The sequence below is a fragment of the Ovis canadensis genome, chromosome 21 (assembly GCF_042477335.2).
Source record: "Ovis canadensis isolate MfBH-ARS-UI-01 breed Bighorn chromosome 21, ARS-UI_OviCan_v2, whole genome shotgun sequence".
NCBI lineage: Eukaryota > Metazoa > Chordata > Mammalia > Artiodactyla > Bovidae > Ovis > Ovis canadensis.
The window spans coordinates 57,369,086-57,390,583 of record NC_091265.1 but is presented as its reverse complement, the minus strand read 5'-3'; the positions used below and the strand labels follow the sequence as shown (position 1 = coordinate 57,390,583).

At 50.3% G+C, this 21,498-nt stretch overlaps 3 protein-coding genes across 33 annotated transcripts; 2 read left to right on the top strand and 1 right to left on the bottom strand.

The window, feature by feature from the left end:
• Positions 1 to 2,995: 2,995 nt before the first annotated feature.
• Positions 2,996 to 15,879, top strand: BSCL2 (BSCL2 lipid droplet biogenesis associated, seipin). Of its 31 annotated transcripts, none has more exons than XM_069565501.1 (13): positions 3,173 to 3,322; positions 4,262 to 4,391; positions 6,054 to 6,263; positions 7,758 to 8,074; positions 9,301 to 9,382; positions 12,723 to 12,866; positions 13,722 to 13,856; positions 14,042 to 14,139; positions 14,713 to 14,854; positions 14,996 to 15,062; positions 15,244 to 15,324; positions 15,422 to 15,502; positions 15,637 to 15,879. In XM_069565501.1, exons 3-13 carry the CDS (start codon positions 6,174 to 6,176, stop codon positions 15,777 to 15,779), a joined length of 1,380 nt encoding a protein of 459 aa, XP_069421602.1. In that variant the 5' UTR covers positions 3,173 to 3,322; positions 4,262 to 4,391; positions 6,054 to 6,173; the 3' UTR covers positions 15,780 to 15,879. The 31 variants fall into 31 exon arrangements, with proteins under 31 accessions (XP_069421598.1, XP_069421606.1, XP_069421588.1 ...); XM_069565507.1 differs by lacking the exon at positions 4,262 to 4,391 and adding an exon at positions 4,028 to 4,209 and having other exon boundaries at positions 3,178 to 3,322; XM_069565495.1 differs by lacking the exon at positions 4,262 to 4,391 and adding an exon at positions 4,028 to 4,209 and having other exon boundaries at positions 3,178 to 3,322; positions 15,238 to 15,324.
• GNG3 (G protein subunit gamma 3) lies at positions 4,154 to 5,526 on the bottom strand. The gene is made up of 3 exons (XM_069565518.1): positions 5,449 to 5,526; positions 4,947 to 5,046; positions 4,154 to 4,677 (listed from the first exon to the last, which is right to left on the bottom strand). The coding sequence occupies exons 2-3, from the start codon at positions 5,043 to 5,045 to the stop codon at positions 4,549 to 4,551; spliced, it is 228 nt and encodes a 75-aa protein (XP_069421619.1). The 5' UTR covers position 5,046; positions 5,449 to 5,526; the 3' UTR covers positions 4,154 to 4,548.
• On the top strand, positions 15,740 to 18,544 carry LRRN4CL (LRRN4 C-terminal like). The gene is made up of 2 exons (XM_069565515.1): positions 15,740 to 16,674; positions 17,194 to 18,544. Exon 2 carries the CDS (start codon positions 17,199 to 17,201, stop codon positions 17,898 to 17,900), a length of 702 nt encoding a protein of 233 aa, XP_069421616.1. The 5' UTR covers positions 15,740 to 16,674; positions 17,194 to 17,198; the 3' UTR covers positions 17,901 to 18,544.
• The last annotated feature ends 2,954 nt before the right edge of the window (positions 18,545 to 21,498 follow it).

Genomic DNA, 21,498 nt, shown 5'->3' with positions numbered 1-21,498 from the left:
CTCTAGTCACCTGTCTAGGACACCCTTCTGATCCACCAGGACCTCTGACCCAGAGGCGGGAAGGGGGGCTGGTAGGCAGTATGTTTGCTTGCTCACCGGTGACGTCCTCTCTTTCTCCGGACACCTGCTGCTTCTGTGGGTTTGTGTGTGGCAGTGGGTGAAGTGATTGCCTGAAGTTTTCTGTAACCCACTTTTTATTACCATTAAGGGGAGTGTTCAAGAAAGCTTTAGTGCTGATAGTGTCAGGGCAAGAAGATAAAAAATGGAGCCCAAAGAGACTCCTCTTAGGGCAAGATTATAACAGAAAAGTGACTCTGTGGCAGAAACTGCCAGCCCTATTCAAATGTTTAGTCCTGCAGCAAATAGCATCTTTTTATAATCTACAGCACGGTTTGGGGATGCTAGGCCCTCAGGGCAGGGAGGGGGAAGGACAGAATTTAAGCCGCTTTGGGTTTTTTTTGGTGGGGCGGGGGGTACTCGCTGTTCACTTTTGACACTGGAAAGTCATGTTTTCATAAAAAGCTCTTTCTAGGTGGGTGGAGAGTGAAACTGCCACGTCCTTGTCGGTTTAGTCCAAGAGATCACTCGCAACAACAGTAGATGTCTGGGTTTTGTTTGTGTCTGTCTTTTTATTATGAGGAAAAAAAAATGTTAAGGGGGGGAAATGTGGATTAACGGGAGGGATCCCTAGCCTTGTTTTCCTTAGAAGACTTGTTTAGTGTTTTATCAGACGTCTGTTGTAGTTGTTGTAGGTGGAAAAGCTTGTGAGAAAAACCACCACCACATGGAGCCTGTAAATGTTTTTGCACAACCTGTAAAGCATTCTTGGAAGTGGCCAGTAAAAAAAAGGGTTTTGCCGTTTTAAAAAAATGTAACTGTGTCATTGTTTACATCTGTAACTTTCTCCTCCCCTGTTCTCATTACAACATTCTGGCAAAAATGTAGGCACGGTAGCTACCAGTTTTAGAATAAATAACCATTTGGATTGAATTCACCTCTTCTGTGGCTGCACTGACTGGGTAGAGTGTGTCATTGGGGGCTTTCTTATGTCTGATGCTGCTCCTTAAGCTGTGCTGGGTTCCATCTAAGGGGTGGCTGTCCTCTTTCAGAGCAATTTCTCCCTTCCCATCCTACCATACTTTCACTGGGGAACCAGCCACACCTTCACTCAGGGTTTGTTGGCTTACTTAAGTGCTTGCTTTTACTAAGAGTTTGAACAATTGGAGTAGAAGAAAATAAGTTAACTCATGACGTCTGTGTATTTGGCATATACTGAAACCAGTTGAATGCGTGAGATTAAATGTAGGGTTGTCCATTTAGGGGCCACATAAGTTTATTTGTGAGTAATTAGCACTTAGGGAAGCCTTGGTGGCTTAGTGGTGAAGAATCTGCCTGCCAATGCAGGAAGCACGGGTTCAGTCCCTGGGTCCGGAAGGTCTCCTGGAGAAGGAAATGGCAACCCACTCTAGTATTCTTGCCTGGGAAATCCCATGGGCAGAGGAGCCTGGTGGGCTACAATCCAGAGTCGAAAAGAAACAGATATGACAGCGACTAAACAAATCATCGCTTAAAAGGAAGAGCCTTATTCAGCAGAAGATGTTTGATGGAGAGTCTTTCCTAGCGAATTTGTAGAATGAGAGGTAACTGACTGACAAAAGCATTTGTGTCACTAGCATGGAACTGACCTTGATTGTAATTCTAATAAATGGTCAGGGACTTACTAAGGCTGGGATACCACAGGCTTATGACATGTAGGGTTTTGAAGTGATGATATAAACTGCTGTAACGCCTCCCTTTGGACATGACACAGATTCTCACCCTAGAGGCTTATAGCTTCAAGCCCAAAGGCTATTCTTGATCTCAGTGTCTGCCCATTCTCTAGGATGCTTAAAGTCACTGTTACAGCTACTCATTTTAAGTGGTTATTTATAGCTTATGCCTTTGTCTCTAGTAACCTCTAATCACCCCCACCCCCACCTTTTCCCTAACTAGGGCTGCAGACATTCACATCTAATCTGATGAGTATGAAAATTCAGTATGTAGAACTGAGCAGAGGCTGCTTTTTTTAAAAAATAACAAACATCAAGATTACATTTTTTGAGTACTCCTGACTTTATGAAGTCTGAACAGATGTGGAAATTTTCACTTACTCTTCTGGAATTTGCCCAACACTGTGATAACAGGAAAAGAGAAAATTTGTTTCATGCCCTGCTTGCCATTTAAGCATGTATAGTACAATTTAAATGCTTGCTATATGCCAGACACTGACACGAAGAGATTTAAAAAAACTTGATCCTTTGAGGAGTTTCCAACAGGCACTAAGAACTAAGCAGGATTCCCTGGTGGCTCAGATAAAGAATCCGCCTGCCTGCGGCAGACCTGGGTTCTATCCCTGGGTTACGGAGATCACCTGGAAGAGGGCATGGCAACCCACTTCAATGTTCTTGCCTGGAGAATCTCCATGGATAGAGCCTGGTGGGCTGCAGTCCATGGAGTCACAAAGAGTCAGACACGATTGAGCGACTAAGCACAGCGCAAGAACTAAACAGTTTCCTCTGGGTAGGTCCCCACTTCAGGAGGGAGACCAGGTTACTTTCTCGTTTCTTCCTCTCTAGGATGAGGGAATTAAATATCTCCAGAGCCCTAATAGGCGTACCTAATAGGGTACCTGGTTCACCAGGTACCCCTGTAGCCTGTGGAGACATCCACAGGAATCTAAGTTATTCCCTTGGTTTCCTCTCTATTCTCCCCATGCTTGTCTTTCTGTGTGAAAGTGTGAGGAAGCTGGGGGTGATATGCTTTCTCTAATATAGGTCACCCACGCCTATTGCAAAGCAGCTCCTACCCCTAAGTGTATCCCAGGACACAGCATGAGCTGATCGAAGCTTCCCCCGGGAAAGGATGTATTCCTGAATGGGGGGTGGGGAATCTTAATCCATGAGGAGCGGACATCCTAGACTACTTCCTTCTCTGCCTTGGCCTTGGTCCCACTTCCGTCTGTCTTTCCTTCCCTTGGAAGGAAAAGGCTGCTAGGAAAAGTATTCTGGGGCTTTATAAGCCTCTGCCAAGGCTGAGCCCAGGAGGCGCTCGTGAGACAAGCCTCTGACCGGGCAGCTTGCTGGCTGGACCACTACGAGGGGTGGTAAGCGAACCAGGGGCGGGGACATAAATCCTAGCGGATGTGACAGAATGAGCCTGAATGGGAAGTGGGAGACTAGCAAGCCCCGGTTCTACCAGGAAGCCAAAACTGAACAACTTAGGGCTTATCCAACTCCTAGGGAGAACGAGAGCCAACCAAGGAACAGCACCCACAAGCCGAACGGTGCGGTAATTGTCATCACACTTGTGTTTCCGCTCCGAAGCAGCTTCCACTAGGCAAGCTGTAGGGACCTAGATTCTCATAAGACCCACGCGACCGGCGCCTACTATATCGGCGTGCTTGCTGGGGTTCCCTTGTCCCAAGATCCTTGGTTATAGCCCCCCGTGTGTCTTCACCTGGATCGGGTGGACGTCGGCGTCCAGCCTCCGAATTGGGGAGAAGTGGGCATCGAGTTGGCGAGGACATGGGCAGCCATTTTGAGACAGATGAGCACGGAAGGGACCATATTGAGACCGCTGGGTGCCTGGGGCCGCCATTTTAAGTATGGGCCCAGCGGAGAAGCCCCGTCCGGTGAAACGCTGTGACGTGCGGCCGCCGCATTGGCGCGGGCCCCATGGCGGCGGCCATCTTGGAAGGGGCCTGCTGTGGGCGCGGCCATCTTAGAAGTAAAGCCGGCCCCTCCTCAGGAACTGGAACCGAGCTCCTCCCCTCTCGCTGGGTCCCTCCTGTCTTCGACTTCCCTCGGGAATCCCTTCCTGAGTTCACCTGGTTCGGTCTGTTTTCTTTTTCATTTGTCTTCATTGCGTTCTTGTGTACGTGTAGGCGTGCTCTCTGTAGCCTCTGAGTGCCTGTTTGTAACAATTCTTCCACTTGAGACCCTTTCTTTTGCTCTCCATCCCCTCTAACCCGACGGATCTCTGATCCTAGAGAATGTCTAACGCGCTTTGACTGGCCTTGTTCCCTGGTTATGGCAAGCTTTTCTACCTACCCACCACCAAATCTATTGACTGATGAGCCTCTCCCGCCAAGGACGGTAACACAGGAGCTGTCCTCTGAGACTCTGGATGACTTTATTCTTCACATGGCTTTAGCATCCCAATAGCTCCAAGGTGAGACTGAGAGCAAGCACCCAGCCCATCCCTCTCTCCATTGTCTGAGCAGGTCACAGAGGGAAGCCGGCGGGACGCTGACAGAGTCTGCCAGCCCTTCTGTGGGTGGAGCTACGGGTGCCCCGAGTCACAGGGTGCTTTGGGTCCGCCACAGTGGGCGAGGAAATGGAGTCAGCAGACAGGTGAGGGAGGGCCTGGGCTTCAGATAACCTCACAGGGTTGGGCAAGGGCTAGGGGTGGGATGCAGGGATCCTCGGGGGCTCACGACAGTTACTGACATAAATAAGGAAGGGCCCGGGAGAGGGAAAGGTGAAGAGTTGTGAAGAGGAACAGGGCAGCTCAGAGGAGAGCACAGAAGAATTTCTTCTCCCGGAAAGGGTTCTCCGAAGTGGGCACAGGGGTGATGAGGGGATCCTCACAGGCGTGGGCATCACAATAAGTCATCAGGTCTGCTGCTGCCTTGGACACCTGGGGCACAGCCAGGAGGGGAATTGTTAGCCAGAAATCTCGAAGGGGGCTGCAGCCTCTTTCCCCAAATAGATTATCTTTTGCCATCTTTAGGACTCCTTAAGATAGTCTTCCCTCATCACCCACAGAGACCTGGAGCCAGCTTTCCTTACAGACACCAAGACTCCTTCCATGATCTCAAGGAGTCAGTGAAAGAAAGCCTCTCTTAGCCTAAGGTTTGGACACCTAGGTACAGCCTGCCAACTAATGGGATCCAGGGCCCCACCCACCTTTATCCGGCACAAGCTGGCTTCAATCTTAAGCTGTTCCACCATCTTGCGGGCTTGCCCAATACTCATAGTGCTGTTCACAGGGGTCTCCCCTTTCATCCTGGAGGAAAGAGACAGCTCAGAGCGTGCTAGGGGGCCCTGCACAATCTCAGCTGAAGGCCCCCTTCCCCCATTACGCCTCATCAATCATTGCAAGGCTGGGTCGTATGCCCTAATATTTTACTCCCCTCTTATCCCCAACCTCCCTGGCCTTTCTCATCTCCCAGTTCCTCAGCTAAGGAAATGGAGAAGTGGAATGAGATGCTCCCAAACTCCTACGAGGCCTCGGCTTCAGATCATTAAACATATGAATGACTTGAAGGCTTTACAGCCCTCAAGCTGTCTGTATTCCCAGTTCTGAAAACCACAACTAGAAAGAGCCCCGCCCTAATGAGGAGGGCACATAACCCCCACCTGCCCCCTTGAACCCCAAAGGGAGAAAAACAGGATGCTCCCTACTCACCTGAGGCCACTGGCAGCGACAGTCCTGGGGAATCTGATCAGTGGGGTGCAACAAAGCCTTCTGCCTGAGATGGGTGCCCCACCTAGCAGGGAGTTGCAGCTGAGAGTATCTGACGCAGCAGCAGAAGCTGCTAATACAGAGAAGGCCACTGGAGAGGGTCAGGTCAGAGGCCAGTGGAGGGCTGGTCCCTGTTTCTGCAGCTCCAGCACTGGCTGATACCTGAAGGATGAAGGATGCTAGAAGGAGCAGCTCAGATCCTGGCATATACCAACTGTCTGGCCAGTGGGGGAGCCTGGCTGCTGCCTGCAGCCCCTGTGCACACCCCCACTGTTAATGTCTCACTGCCTGTCCTTCCCCATTGCAGGCATCCAGAGTCTGGGCTAGAGCTCTCCCCAAAGGAGCTGGAAGTAGCTGAGTCCCAGGCAGACACCCCCCTGAAATGGGGTGGTCTGGACCTGTGACAGCCCCTGCAGTGAAGTCAGTACAGACTGCGTGAGACCCTGCTCATTTGAAATTCTGACATCAGCTGGGCAGTCGCCCCCTCTATCCCTCCTCCTTCTACTCTGACACAGCATTTAGTGCCTGAATCTTCGTGTCTCTTCCAGGGACCCTCCATTCCCCATATCCAGGAAAATGTGATGAGCTACAGGTTTCAGCTTCTAGATCACCACTTAACGTTCTAGCTACAAGTGGAAAATCCAAGGGCAGCAAGGTCCATCAGAAAGATGTCTGAAGAAATGGCAGACCAAAGAGAAGAAGAAGCTGGGGAAAAAGAGGCATGCAGAGACCAGATCAAAGGATCCGACAAAGAAGAGGTAGGGGAGAGTCGGTGGGTGTTTCTGGAAATAGATGGGCTTACTGGATGCTTGTGTGTGTATGTGTGTTGGTCTGAGAGACTGCCTTTTACGTCTGCAGCATTGTGCGTGGTGCTGTGGGGAGTGCAAAGATGTGCGCAACACTGACCCTACCCTCTGAGGGATCTTGTTTGGGGTGAATAGACACATACAAAATAAAAGTGCCACCCGCTAAGACCTAGTCTAGATAATGCGCTGTGGGAACTCAGAGAAAAAGTCTGATTAGGGTCCGAGGAGGTCGATGACACGTCTTTAAATCTGGAGACAAGTCACGGGCCTGAAATGCTACCACTCTTGTGAATAGGGGCCAGCCAGCTCCCCGGCGCATCACGCAAAATTCCCAGGTACCTGCAGATTGCAACGTTCCCGGGGTGAATGCTCTTTGCTTTGGAAGCCCACGGGTCCAAGGAGATGTGCGCAATAAAAATCAGCGCCCGTTGGACGCCCGCCTCTCCCTCTTTTTGGGATTAAATGACTGATAAGGTGTAGGCGGAGTGCCGCGATTGCGGCCTCGAGGGGGGCTGGCTGAGAGGGATGCTGCTGACTCATAGCATTTCGTGGAGCATATCTTGGAGCCTAGAAGGAGATGCCTATCCGCTTTGGTTTTGGTTACCAAAAGAGGAGGGGGTAACGGACCCCGGGGAAGGAGCGAGCCCGGCGCTTGGAGGTGGGAAACTGGCCTCCTAGAAGGCCCCGCCCCCTGCGCTGGGCCCCGCCCCGGACGAACCCCGCTCCCCTGCGCTACAGAGGCAGTCGGCGGAAGGGGGCGGGACTTCCCTGGGAGGCGGAAGAGCCTTCTCGCCGTTGCCCTGGCAGCGCGCGCGGCTGGTGAGTCTGCGGAGCTGCCGCTGCGGGCTGGATGGTTTCTATAGTGGTGCGGTTGCGTGAGGGCTCCGGGCGCCGCGCCCGTCACCGAACCGGAGGGGTCTGGCGGGGAGCGGCCGTTGGCCGCAGGACACCCTGCCCGGCGTGGGGCGCGGTCTTGTCTGGGAGCGAGCGCAGCTCCAGAAGGAGAGAAGCAACTTGGGAAGCAATAGTGGCTGCGGTGAGGTTGCTGGCTTTGAGTCCAGCTGTGCGACCTTAGGCAAGTCGCAAACTCTCCGTGCAGCCACCTCGCAGTGTGGAATCGTGTGTATAAGTCCGCCTTAGAAGAATTTTAAGGCGTTCATCCTCTGTATGTGACCATCAAAGTGGCCTGTCCTAGAATCAGGTGACCCGAGGATGGGTTCAGCTGAGGAACTCTAGCACAGGGGGGTGGTGAGAAAGCTCAGTGGAGGAAGGGAAGAGATAATTGGCTGAGAAACACAATCAGTTGGAGAAAAGCCATATGAAACAAAGGCTTTGCTATGTCTTGCTGTCTCTGGTTCCTCAAAGCCTTTCTGGTCAGCGCGTCCTTTTTGTCCTCACCTCCCCCGTGAAACAAGCCATTCTTTCCCCTTCTCGGTCTTTTTCTAGGAACCACCAGCTGCTTCGTCCCATGGCCAGGAGTGGCGTCCAGGTGGCAAAGCACCTAGGAACCCAAAGGCTGAACCCGGGGCCAGACCCCCTGCACTCCCGGTCATGGTCAATGACCCACCAGTACCTGCCCTACTGTGGGCCCAGGAGATGGGCCACGTCGTGGTGGGCCGTGCCCGCAAGCTGCTACTGCAGTTTGGAGTGTTCTTCTGTACCATCCTCCTCCTACTCTGGGTGTCTGTCTTCCTCTATGGCTCCTTCTACTATTCCTATATGCCGACAGTCAGCCACCTCAGCCCCGTGCATTTCCACTACAGGTGAGAAGGGTCTTCTGTCAAAGTAGAGGCATCCCGCGAGAGAATTGCTGCAAGCACCGTTGGCACTTTCTGAGGAAAACCCTCTTACTCAGGAGGACACTTGAGCCTAGTGCACTTACATTGATTTATAGCCGGCGGTTGGGGCAGGTCTGGGCTGGTAGGGCTCTAGGGTCTTAATCCTGTCTCCGGTTAACTGAAATCTGGTTTCAAAACAAAACAAAAAAAAGCCCTCTCCTAGACTGTTATTATGAGGGTCAGTTCACTTTAGGCTGGATCAGACCTCTCTGAGGGCTACTGTAGACTTTTGAGCTAACCCAACCTCTCAAGTCATCTCAGAACTAATCTGGCCTTCATTAGAGAAGATATGAGGAAAGCGGTATTTGCCTTTCACATTACTTCTTCCCACTCCTGATTGTCTGCTGCAATAGAGCTTATGAAAACAAGGCGTCTGGGTTCATAAACTCCCAGAGTCCTACTTGTCTGAGTCCTCAGTTCCTTCCCATTTTACAGATCCTGCCAAATTCTCTCCCCTTCTTTTAAAAATGACTACAGGACCAATCAAGAGGTGCTGTTATCAATGGTCCAAAGTTTTTTTTTTTTCTTTCCATGTCCTGAATCCCTAGTCATGAGCCATAATTCCTAAGGCACAGCTGTTTAAATTTTAGGAGGCATGGATCTCATGAAAGCTATGGCCCTTCCTGTCTGTCATAAGAACCTACTTATTGATACATGCCCATGTACAATTTTGCCTGCAATTGGAAAGGTTTGTGAGTAAAGGGTTTAAGAGTAAAGATCATCTGTGGGTCCCTTTGGAGGAGTTTTCTTGAACTAGGGCCCAGATCAGAACTCTGGAATCAGAATCTAGAAGGGTGGTACCTAGGAATCTGTTTTATTTTTTTAGGAATCTGCATTTTTATCAGCTTCCCAAGTAAGTCTTTAGAAACACTTAAGTCTGAAACTATTCAACTAAGTGTCCATAGGTTTCCATTTAAGAATGTCAAGCTTCATGAGAAGAAATAAACACAGGTAGCAGGAAGAGAATTTAAAAGACTCATTCTAGTGTCTTGAATCTCCTGGCTGTACTTCTCCATCTCTCTATAACAGAAGGAATGCCTGTTCTGGAAGAAAGGATGGGGGACAGGAAAGGGAGTCCCAGGGGCCCGGAGCTGTGTGGATAAGACAGACAGACTATAACTTAGCAGAATATCATCCTTATTCTCATTTAGGACGGACTGCGAATCCTCCACCTCCTTACTCTGCTCCTTCCCTGTTGCCAATGTCACACTGGCTAAGGGTGGACGTGATCGGGTGAGTATGGGAGCTGAACAGAGGTTTTATTAGCGCTTTGATGACTTGAAACAAGAACACTTTGGAAAGACTTAGGTACCAGGGACTGAGTAACAGAGAGGGAACGGAAAGCTTTCAAGGAAAGGGAGGTTAAAGAAAAATTGAAGTCCAAATGAATTGAATGGGTTATTCTTTCCTTCTTAAATTGTTTCAGCCAGGCCATATCTGCTGGATAAGGGATGTTTTAGATCTAAATGAACTTAAAGAAACCAGTTATCTCACTGAACTAGGATGGAATCCACCCAAGAGTTTTGAAAGTGTGTTACTAATTATGACACTACTAAGAGATACACGTAACCTTCCATTACAAAGGGTACTGTGCCAAAGGACTGGCCAAATGCCAGTATATCTTCAATAAACCTGAAAGCCCTGGGAAATGCAAAGTGGGAATGCATCCTTCTTTATTAGGCAAGTTGGTGGAAGCTCTGCAAAAGGGTAGGATCCCAGAACACTTCAGAAGGACCTTGGAGGATCAACAGTGTTTCTGATCACCAGAGGTTTTTGACTTGACAGCAGCAAAATGAAAAATAATCAGTGGTCAGACTAAAAGTTTAAAAATCATTTGAAAATGATTTTTCAAAAATTGTACTTGGGGAGGATACTGACCTGAAGATAGATAATATGAGGATAGAAATAAATGGTCATTCTGAAGGGAGGAATGTAAGCTATAGAGTTTTGGACCCCTTGGGGTTGACAATACAAAAAACCCAGAGGACTGTGTATCTTGTGACATATTCCAGTGGACTACCAGAGTACCACTATCCAGAAAGCTTAGCAGGTGGGATGAGTGGATCCCAAATGGAGATTTCAAAGTGGTGAAGCGGAGAATTTCCTGGCAGTCCAGTGGTTAGGACTCCGCACTTTCACTGCCGACGGTCCTGGTTCAATTCTGGTTCAGGAACTAAGATCCTGCAAGTTGCACAGCATGGTCAAAAAAGAAAGTGGTGGAGTGGAGTGTTGGGCACTGGGAGACAGAGGGTTATCCAGTTCTGCTACTCAGGAAAGTAATGTGGAGAGTTCTATAGAATATTCTGTGAAAACATTGGTTCAGTGTGTTTTTGTGGCTCAATAATAATAATAAATGGAATATATTGAGAGGGGAGTAGAAACAAGGCTACGGTACACCCACACCTGGGATGGTGCATGCTGTTGTGTGGCTTCCTGTTGTAGATCATAATGGTTGGTGACACAGGGAGCCTAAAACCATCGGGTACCAGGCTGCTGGGTGAGCAAGGAATGGAAGGATGAAGGGTGAGGCCCAAGTTCCCCAATAAGTAAAGCAGGTTGATCATTTCATTGATTTCTGGTGAACATTTTTGAATGAGTGAGTGAAATAATGGGTCTATTTTGTGGGTAACAGCTTGTTTAGAAGTAGATGTTGTCTGCTTCAAAGAGCTCACAGGATTGATGGAAATCTCTGCATTAAGTAGCAAAGATGCAGTTCCTGCATTTCAGAAGAATTTGTGAAGAATTAGGTCTTCTGGAGACTATGGTGATGGTGAGGCTCGAAGTGGGAATGGAGGAGAGTTCTCCATCAGGCAGACAAATGTGAATAAAGGCAAGAGTCCTTCACAAGACTCTGTTATTAGCGTTTTTTGGATCCCCTTGGAGGAGATGACATAATTACTGGCTTAAAAAGAAAACATATATATATATATATGTATATCAGTTCAGTTCAGTCGCTCAGTCGTGTCCAACTCTTTCAACCCCAAGGACTGCTACACGCCAGGCCTTCCTGTCCATCACCAACTCCCGGAGTTTATTCAGACTCATGTCCATTGATTTGGTGATGCCAACTCTTAAATAAATAAATAAAAATCTTTATTGCTATATAATTCAAATAGTATTCAAGTCACCCATTCAGAATGTACAGTTCAGTTGTTTTTAATATATTCAGAGCTGAGCAACCATCACCATAATCAATTTGAGAACATTTTCATCACCCCAGAAAAAAAACTCATACCCACTACCTAGCAGTCACTCCCCATGTCCTTCTTGTTCACCCAGAGAACTACCTGTTTTCAATGTTTCAAATAATTCAGTGAAGCAGCTAGCTTAGATTCACCTGGCCTCTACATGGGGATAGGACTCTCATGGAATCCATTTTTTTCAAAACAGTTCAGACTGAAGGGACTTCCCTGGTAGTTTAGGGGTTAAGACTCTGCACTTCCAATGCAAGGGGTGAAGATTCAATCCCTGGTCGGGGAACTAAGATTCCATATGCTTCACAGTGTGGTCAAAGAAACGAACAACAACAAAAAGGTAAAAAATAATAATTCAGACTGAAAATAAGAGTGTATATAAAGAAAGATTTTGATCAGTGGATTTTCACCTGTTACTCTAGGGATAAAATGCTCAAAGTACCTTCACAGCAATAAGTCTAGATGGTTCACTATTAGGGTTGTGTGCATTCATGCTAAGTTACTTCAGTCGTGTCCAGCCCTGTGGAACCCTGTAGACTGTAGCCCACCAGGTTCCTCTGTCCATGGGATTCTTCAGGCACAAATACTGGAGTGGGTTGCCATGCCCTTCTCCAGGGGATCTTCCCAGCCCAGGGATCGAACCTCGGTTGGCAGTTTGATCTACCAGGGAAGCCGTCACTATCAGGGTTAGGGCACTCTTTTTTTCAAAAAAATTTTTTTAATCCATTCCCTCTTTGGTTAAAACCAAAAGCTTTACCATCACCCCTGTAATCCTTGTGGATCACCCTGAGGGGGTCATGCACAGGATAAGCATAGTCGAATAAAGGATTAGAGGAGTATAGGAATGGTCAGGAATAACTAGGGTATGTTTGGTGGCAAATCTTTAATCTTTTGAGGCTAATCCCAGTGAAGATGCTTTCCCACTGAGTCTCAGGGTTCTACCAACAGAACTAAGGTAAGGGACCCAGAAGGACAGAGTTACTGTGGGAGAGCTGGCTAGGGAAATGGTGAGTACTTCCGGCACTCTGCTAATTAGTAATGTAAGTGAAGGTAGGCTGGGCCCGAGGGGATGGCCTCACGGGGACAAAGAGGCCTGAGTCACAGATGGCCCAGTTGGCAACATGATGGTTCACTTTTGGAAAAGAAATATGACACAGCTTTTCTCAAACAGAGTGATTCAGGAGTGTAGCTACTGAAGATCTCAGAAGTGGGAGGGATCCAGCTACCAGAAGGGGGCAGCAGGTTCTTGGGAAGAGGGAGATTTGAGAGGCCTGTTTTGATAGCGGAGGAAATTGTATTTGGAAGGGTAGCCGGGAGGTGGGACAGGGACAATGCAATTAAAAATTTTTTTTGAAAGAGATGCCGTCCACCTTGGGCAGGTACTGATGTATGGACAGCCTTACCGCGTTACTTTAGAGCTTGAGCTGCCAGAGTCTCCTGTGAATCAAGATTTGGGCATGTTCTTGGTCACCATCTCGTGCTACACCAGAGGCGGCCGAATCATCTCCACCTCTTCACGCTCCGTGAGTGTTCGTGGCCTGTCTAGGAGGTTGTGGAGAATGATAACAGATGTCAGAGTATCTGGGTGGGGCTTCAGGAGAAAACATTCTGAGGTCTGAGACACAGACACAGCATCGCAAGAGGTGTCAGTTCACCAAACCAGATACATGACCCTTCCTGCCCCCCCCCCCCGGCCCCCGCCCCCGCCCCCCCCGCTCCCCCCCCCCACCCTGCTGCCAGACATCCGATGAGCACATCCATCTTTGAGTGGAGCCGCCCTGAAAATGGGCTTTTTTGGAGCCAAACAGACCAGGCTTCAAGTCCTCACTCAGAAACATACTAGCAGAGGGCCAACTTACTTAACCCCTTGAAGCAAATATAGTAATAGTAACTCCCTCATAGCGAGACTGGTTTAGATTCCATGAGGAAATAGTGGGTGTTTAATAAATGCTGGACTCCGTTCTTAATTGTCAACAGAACCGTCTCATAAAGCAAATTCCTGAATGTCCACTTGGGAGAAGAAAGCCTCAGATGGTACACTGGTCTAGATTATAGCACCGTTCTGGGGAAAGGTAGATGACAGATGGGGTGGGGCTTCACCTGGTAGGCTTTCTTAGAAGAGGAGACTTGTATTGGAATAGAGATGTGGTTGGGAAGGGCAGGGCAGGGATGTCTTGAAACTTTCGAAATGATGGGATCGAGACTTGGGGCATGGTAGGAAGTGAGAGGGACTAGGAGACCTAAGGAAGAAGCTGCCTTCATGCCCTGCTCAGGGGTGGCTTTGAGGGTAGGCACCCATGCCCAGCCTCTACTCCCTGTTCAGGAGTGGTTTTGAGGGTGAGCGCCCGTCCCCAGCCTCCCTTCCCTGGCCCTGGCAGGTGATGCTACATTACCGCTCAAGCCTGCTGCAGATGCTCGACACACTGGTCTTCTCGAGCCTCCTGCTGTTTGGCTTTGCAGAGCAGAAGCAGCTCTTGGAGGTGGAGCTATACCCAGAATACAGAGAGAACTCGGTAAGGAGAGGAGAGGAGGACAGGAGACAGCCCTCCCCACAAGCCCAGAATCTTCCCCGAGGAGCTCCTGGGCTTGGGCAGGAGGGACTGCGGTGGAGGCTGGCAGCGGGCCTCAGACTGGGCTGGCACAAGTGGCAGCAGGGTTCTGGCCTGATGTGCTGCCGCCCCTGCCCTCCTGCCCGCAGTATGTGCCAACCACCGGAGCCATTATCGAGATCCACAGCAAGCGCATCCAGATGTACGGAGCCTACCTCCGCATCCACGCCCACTTCACTGGGCTCAGGTGAGGCAGTGCCCACGTGGGCTGGGCAGCTCTCCTGGGGCTGTCCTTAAGAGGGTCCTACGCAGAGGTGACAGATTTTACCTGGGCTACAGGTTTTCAGCCCTGGCTGGACATCACATATCAGGAGCCTGGGGAACTTTTAGAAAATTACCGATGCCTGGGCCCCGCCCTCAAGACTAGGATTTGTTACGGTCATATCTGGCTGCCAGACTTTTTTAAAAAATATTTATTTACTTGGCTGTGGCAGCTTTCAGTTGCAACTTGTGGGATCTCATTCCCTGACCAGGGATCAAACCCAGGCCCCCTGCTTTGGGAGTGGAGTATTAGTCATCGGACCTTAGATAGGGAAGTCCCCAGCCATGAGACTTTCTGAAAGCACCCCACGGGGAGACCATGTGCAGTCAGAGTGGAGAAACGTTCTCTTGAACCACTGGCTCAGTGCGCAGGAGGCAGAGGGTGGAGACCAGCTCTCGCCAAGCTCTGGTGAACTGCCCTAGAAATTACTTCTGAGAAATGAGAAGGCTGGCACTCCCTGGTAGCTGCTACTCCCCTCCTGCCTACTCCCTGCCTCAGGTACCTGCTGTACAACTTCCCGATGACCTGCGCCTTCGTTGGTGTCGCCAGCAACTTCACCTTCCTCAGCGTCATTGTGCTCTTCAGCTACATGCAGTGGGTGTGGGGGGGCATCTGGCCCCGACAGCGCCTCTCTTTGCAGGTCTCAAAGGACCCCTTCCTCTCCCCTTCATGGTTCTTCTTTGGGGAGTGGGCCGGGACGTGTTGGGGGCTGGGGCAGAAGGGCCCAATCATTCTGGTGAGGGAAGGCAGTCCTTGCTGCTCAGGAGTTTCCCCTCCACAGGTAAACATCCGAAACCGAAAACGTTCCCGCAAGGAAGTCCAGCGAAAGACCTCTGCCCATCAGCCAGGTAGAGGTGATGGCTGGGGGCTGGGTGAGGGGGGCCTCCTGCGCCATCCAGAATGAGGCTTTAGGTGCTCGCCTACTAAGCTGAAGGTCAAGAGAAAGGCGGAATGGGGTGAAGTTGGCACTGCCATCCAGGCACAGCCACCCTAGTCCTGCCCTGTTCTCTACCCCCTTTGGAGGCACAGGGCCCCAAGGCCAGGAGGAGTCCCCCCAGCTGTCACCCGTTACAGAGGACGGTGAGAGCCACGCGGATCCCCCTGGGACAGGTACGGTGCAGCTGCCCAACCCCCTTCCTGACTACTCCTCAGTCCTCCCCTTTAGCCTCCTCCAGACTGACCTCTGCCTTCCCCCCTGGGGCTGCAGAAGGCCAGCCGTCCGAGGAGGAGAAAACAGATCAACAGCCCCTGAGTGGCGAGGAGGAGCTGGAGCCCGAGGCCAGTGATGGTGAGGGACCCTGTGCGGCGGGAACAGGTGGTGGGGGGAGCATGTGAGCAGGGCGGAGGCCACCCTGGGTGGGGGCGGGGGTCCCTGGTCTGGAATTTCCCCTTTGGGATTTGGTTTTCTCTCCCCTGGCCCAGGTTCAGGCTCCTGGGAAGATGCAGCTCTGCTGACGGAGGCCAACCTGGCTGCCTCTGGCTCTGCCCCTGCCCCAGAGACCGTGGGCAGCTCGGAGCCCTCTGCGGGCTCTGTCCGACAGCGCCCCATCTGCTCCAGCTCCTGAAGCGAGTAGGGCCAAGTCCCCACATTCTGGCCCTTTCCCACCTGCTCCCTTTCTCTCTCTGGGGCTCCCCCAATAATAAACTATTTTCGTGCCAGCTGCCTCCCTGACTCTGAAGTGGATTCAGGGTCATTTAAAAACCTGGTGTTCCCCAGGCATTCCCCACCCCGACCGGAGGAGGTTTTCTTGTCAGGGGCCACAGATGCAGAAGACCTCCAGGCCCTGGACTATTTTAGGCACAGCTGTTTTCATTCATCAGCCTGGAAGTCCAGGGAGTAAAAACCTGCCCACTCAGTCCTCTCCCTCTGGGGAGGGGGATAGCAGAGGGTGGGGCTGCAAAGCTGGAGTACATCATTCTGGCCTCCGCACCCCTCCCTTTCTCAATCCGTGGAGAGGCAGAAGACAGGAAATGACTGCCATGGATGTGGTATGATTTTTTACCAGAACAGCATTTCGTGGCCCAGGCCCCATGCTGTCCGTAGCTGTTTTCCTCTCTGATACCAGCCAGGTGGCCCATCCCTTTCGCTCCCCTCCTCACCCCTTCACATGACTTCAGCCTTTGGATTCTCAGCCCTTGGCTGCTTTCCACATTCCGCTGCTCTTTCAGAACCCAGGCATCCCGACCTCCAGCTGAAACCGCTGCATGTGGCTTCCCCCACCCCTGGCCCCGTGACTCAGGCCTTCTGAAGGGACCAGCCCTCTTCTTGGCACTCACCAGGGAGGGGAGCAGGGGAAGGGGGGCCAGGTGGTGACATCACAGTCGAGGGGTATAAAAGCTTTGGGCCGAAACAGAATTGAAATTGAAGACACCGACAGAACGTGACCGCACAGCCTGTGTTCCTGGGGGACCTCTTAGGAGCCCCAGCTTGCTACTCGCCGCATCAAGGCCTACCTGCTGGTAAGGGGGTGCCTGTGAGATAGACGTGTGGAGGGCAGGCAGGGACCAGGCCTTCGACAGGTGGGGAGGGAGGGCTCCAGGGCCTTTATGTCCCCTCTCTTCTCCGTTCTAATTTCTATCTCCTTTCTGGCTTTCTGCATGTGTCGCTGACTAGCTGGTTGCTCTGGGTGGCAGCTGGTAACCATTCCACCTTCCTCACCCAGGCGGTGTAAATCATTTCCTCCTCTTCTCTGCCCCAGCTCCCCCCAGCACTGTTTATTCATTAACTATTTCCAGCGCTTCACATGTTGCCGATCGCACCTCTCTCTGTCGGCCCAGACCACATTTCATTCTTTTCCCCAAAACCAAGCACATAAGCTGTTCAGAAGCTGGACGGACACATGGGTGTGTCGCGGTCATTCCCACCTCTTGCTTGTTCTCCCGGTTCCCTGTCCTGTTTCCCTTTGCTTACAGGTTTTGGTGAGGGACGGGGCCCCTGCAGGGTCTGGGGGCTAAAGATCCTTTACCCTTCTCTTCCAGATTCCATGCCGCGCTCTCCCTGCCTTCTGTGGCTCCTTGCTGTCACCTTCTCCCTGGTTCCCAGAACGCAGCCCTTGGTGGCCGGAGACTTGGAAGGAGATGAGCAAGATGAGACACCTTTGCCGGCCGTCCCCTGTGATTACGACCACTGCCGCCATCTGCAGGTGCCCTGCCAGGAGCTGCAGAGGGCCGGCCCGGCAGCCTGCCTGTGCCCCAGCCTCTCCAGCGCCCTGCAGCCACCGCACCCGCCACGCCTGGGGGAGGTGCGCGTGGAGGCCGAGACGGGCCGCGCCGAGGTGCACTGGTGCGCCCCCTCCTCCCCGGTCCACCAGTACTGGCTGCTGCTTTGGGAAGGCAGCGGGGCTCCACAGAAGGGGCCCAGCTTCAACTCGACGGTCCGCCGAGCGGAGCTGAAGGGCCTGAAGCCTGGGGGCGCATACGTTGTCTGCGTGGTGGCCGCCAACGACGCGGGAGAGAGCCGCGCTCCCGGGCCCCAGGCGGAGGGCCTCGACGGGGCGGAGGGCCCCAACTTAGGGCCCTGCGGCCGGCTGACCGTGCCGCCGCGGCCACTCACTCTGCTGCACGCGGCCGTGGGCGTGGGCTCGGCGCTGGCCCTGCTCAGCTGCTCCGCCCTGGTCTGGCACTTCTGCCTACGCCAGCGCTGGGGCTGCCCCCGCCGAGGCCGCCCCAGCCACGCAGGGCTTTGAGGCTGCCCGGTCTCCCCCTGGGGAGACGACGGCCCACGAAGGCCAGACCGAGGATGGCACAGAAAGCCGGGCGCTGGGCCCTTGCTGAGTGGGTTCATGCCCCAAACTTAACACTCTCCTCCAAAGCTGAGGTTTAGAAGGAGTAGAGAAAGCTGACAAGATCTTTTCTTAATGGACCAGATAGTAATTTAGGCTTTGTGGTTCCAGGAGATAAAATCACAGATATTGTGTAGGTACTTCCATAACCATGTAACCGTTTAAAAATGGTTCTTAGCTCGTGGGCCTCACAAATCAGTCCACAGCTGGGTTCCATGGGTGGGCCCCATCACTGTGGTGGCTTCCCACCGGGTTTTGAGAATCAGTTGCTCTGGGAATGGGAGTTTGGGGCTAGAGACCACACCTCACCTGCTGCCTTTTGCTTAGATAGTGAGGGTGCACACCGAGTTACAATCCACTGTGTCTTAAGTCGGGTGGAACTAAGTGACTGACATGGGGTAGAGAAGAGGAGGATTGTCCAAGTGGCTGTCTGGGACAAGCTTGCTTATAAAAATATATTAACAACGAAGGATTTCCCCTCCCCCCATTTGTGTTTACTGTGTATTATCTGTGTTTGTTGTATAACATTAAAGGAAATGTAAAAGGAAGACATTTTCACTTGTCATGATCTTTTTTGTTTAAAGTTTTTATTTTGTGTTAGAGTATAGCTACAGCCCATGGGGTCGCAAAGAGTCGGACACGACTGAGGGACTACACTTTGGAAACAGCTATCATGATCTTTTTCAATTCCCTGTCCTTGGGACTTGCCTAGCAGCACAGTGGATAAGAATCTGCCTGCTAATGCAGGGGACATGGGTTTGATCCCTGGTAAGATCCCACATACTACAGAGCACCACACCCCATCACACACTGAAACTAGAGAAAGCCTGCGAGTAGCTTCAAGGACCCATAGCAGCCAGTACCCAGGCCCATTCATTGGGAAGGCAGAATCTTAGCCATGGGACCACCAGGGAAGTCCCTTGAGTTTATTTTTAAATTAACTGGATGTAGAAAAGTCTAAGCTGCTACAGAGTTTATTCCTCACTTTTACTGCTCTTAAATCTTTAAAAAATTATAACATATTTCAAGTAAAACTTGATAAAAGGAGAGTTCTCCTCAAGAGGTAGTCTGCTGCAGAGCAAATCTCTCCCTAAGCGGTGGAAATATATTCTTGATCTCATTCAATATGTTATAGACAATGTTCCATTGGTAAATCACAGCCTCCCTGGTTATGTGAATGGTATAACTAATCCATCGGAGGATGCGCCTTAACTGACACTTCCCATGGCTCCTTGTTAGAACATTTGTCTTCAGTGTTTGCTATGGACATCCTTGTTTTATAGACAATGTTCCATTGGTAAATCACAGCCTCCCTGGTTATGTGAATGGTACAACTTTCCATCGCAGGATGCTCCTTAACTGACACTTCCCATGGCTCCTTGTTAGACCACTTGTCTTCAGTGTTTGCTATGGACATCCTTGTTTGTTGGCATATCCTCACATGATTAGATATTTCCTCAGGGCACTTACCCAGAAGTAAATGAGGTTGTACTATACAATGTTAGTCATCTCTTTTTTTGTTGCTGAGTCACTATGTCGTGTCCAACTCTTTATGACCCCATGGACTGCAGTACACCAGGCTTCTCAGTCCTTCACTATCTTTCAGAGTTTGCTCAAACTCATGTCCATTGTGTTGATGCCTGGCAACCATCTCATCTGTTGCCTGCTTTTTCTGCCCTCAATCTTTCCCAGCATCAAGGTCTTTTCCAATGAGTTGGCTCTTCTTCGCATCAGGTGGCCAAAGTATTGGAACTTCAGCTTCAGCATCAGTCCTTCCAGTGAATATTCAGGGTTGATTTCCTTTAGGATTGACTGGTTTGATCTCCTTGCAGTCCGAGGGACTCTAAAGAATCTTCAGCACCACAGTTCGAAAGGATCAGTTCTTCCGAGCTCAACCTTCTTTATTGTCCAACTCTCTCACATTCATACATGACTACTAGAAAAAACGTAGCTTTGACTATATGGACCTTTGTCGGCAAAGTCTCTGCTTTTTAATACGCTCGCTATCTAGGTTTGTCATCACTTTCCTTCCAAGGAGCGAGCACGTTTTAATTTCATGGCTGCAGTCACCATCTACTGTGATTTTTGGAGCCTAAGAAAATAAAATGTCACTGTTTCCTTTTTTTCCCCATGTATTTGCCATGAAGTGATGGAACTGAAAGCCATGATCTTAGTTTTTTGAATGTTGAGTTTTAAGCCTGGTTTCTCACTCTCTTCTTTCACTCTCATCAAGAGGCTCTTTGGTTCCTCTTCACTTTCTGCCATTAGAGTGGTGTCATCTGCATATCTGAGGTGGTTGATATTTGTCCCAGAAATCTTGATTCCAGCTTGGCATTTTGCATGATGTACTCTGCGCCAGGCTTCCCTGGTGGCTCAGATGGTAAAGAATCCGCCGTCAATGCAGGACACCTGGGTTCAATCCCTGGGTTGGGAAGATCCCATGAAGGAGGGCATTGCAGCAACCCACTCCAGTATTCTTGCTTGCAGAATCCCCAAGGACAGAGGAGCCTGGCGGGCTACAGTCCATGGGATCTCAGAGTCAGACACAACCGAGTGACTAAGCATGGCACAGTACTCTACATATGCTAAATAAGCAGGGTAACAATACATAGCCTTGACAAACTCCTTTTCCAATTTTGAACCAATCTGTTCTTCCATGTCGAATTCTAACTGTTGCTTCTTGACAACAGTTGGTCTGGTATTCCCATCTCTTGAAGAATTTTCCAGTTGTGATCCACACAGTCAAAGGCTTTAGTGTAGTCAATGAAATGGAAGTTGATGTTTTTCTGGAATTCCCATGATTTCTCTATGATCGAACAGATGTTGGCAGTTTGATCACTGCTTCCTCTGCCTTTTCTAAATTCAGCTTGCACATCTGGAAGTTCTTAGTTCACATACTACTGAAGACCTCATTTGTAGAATTTGAGAGTATCTTGCTAGCATGTGAAATGAGTGCAATTGTACAATAGTTTGAACATTCTTTGGCATTGCCTTTCTTTGGGATTGGATGAAAACTGATCTTTTCCAGTCCTGTGGCCACTGCTGAGTTTTCCAAATTTGTTGACATATTGAGTGCAGCACTTTGACAGCATCTTCTTTTAGGATTTTAACTCAGCTGGAATTTTGTCACCTTCACTAGGTTTGTTCAGAGTAATCTTCCTAAGGCCCACTGGACTTCACACTCTAGGATGTTTGGATCTAGGTGAGTGACCACACCATCATGTTTGTCTGGGCCATTCAGACCTTTTGTGTATAGTTCTTCTGTGTATTCTTGCACACAGTCTTAATCTCTTCTGCTTCTGTTACGTCCTTGCCATTTCTGTCCTTTATTTTGGCCATCCTTGCATGAAATGTTCCCTTGGTATCTCCAATTTTCTTGAAGAGATTTATAATCTTTCCCATTCTATTGTTTTCCTCTACTACTTTGCACTGCTCACATAAGAAGGCCTTCTTGTCTCTTCTCACTATTCTTTGGAACTCTGCATTCAGATGGATATATCTT

Excerpts from the sequence above, each read along its gene's own strand:
- LRRN4CL (XM_069565515.1), top strand. The coding sequence starts at position 17,199 with ATGCCGCGCTCTCCCTGCCTTCTGTGGCTCCTTGCTGTCACCTTCTCC.
- BSCL2 (XM_069565487.1), top strand. The coding sequence starts at position 6,174 with ATGTCTGAAGAAATGGCAGACCAAAGAGAAGAAGAAGCTGGGGAAAAA. Across the intron at positions 8,075-9,300 it reads CCCGTGCATTTCCACTACAG|GACGGACTGCGAATCCTCCA; the intron begins GTGAGAAGGGTC and ends ATTCTCATTTAG. Across the intron at positions 13,857-14,041 it reads CAGAATACAGAGAGAACTCG|TATGTGCCAACCACCGGAGC; the intron begins GTAAGGAGAGGA and ends TCCTGCCCGCAG.
- GNG3 (XM_069565518.1), bottom strand. The coding sequence starts at position 5,045 with ATGAAAGGGGAGACCCCTGTGAACAGCACTATGAGTATTGGGCAAGCC. Across the intron at positions 4,678-4,946 it reads CCAGCTTGTGCCGGATAAAG|GTGTCCAAGGCAGCAGCAGA; the intron begins GTGGGTGGGGCC and ends GCTGTGCCCCAG.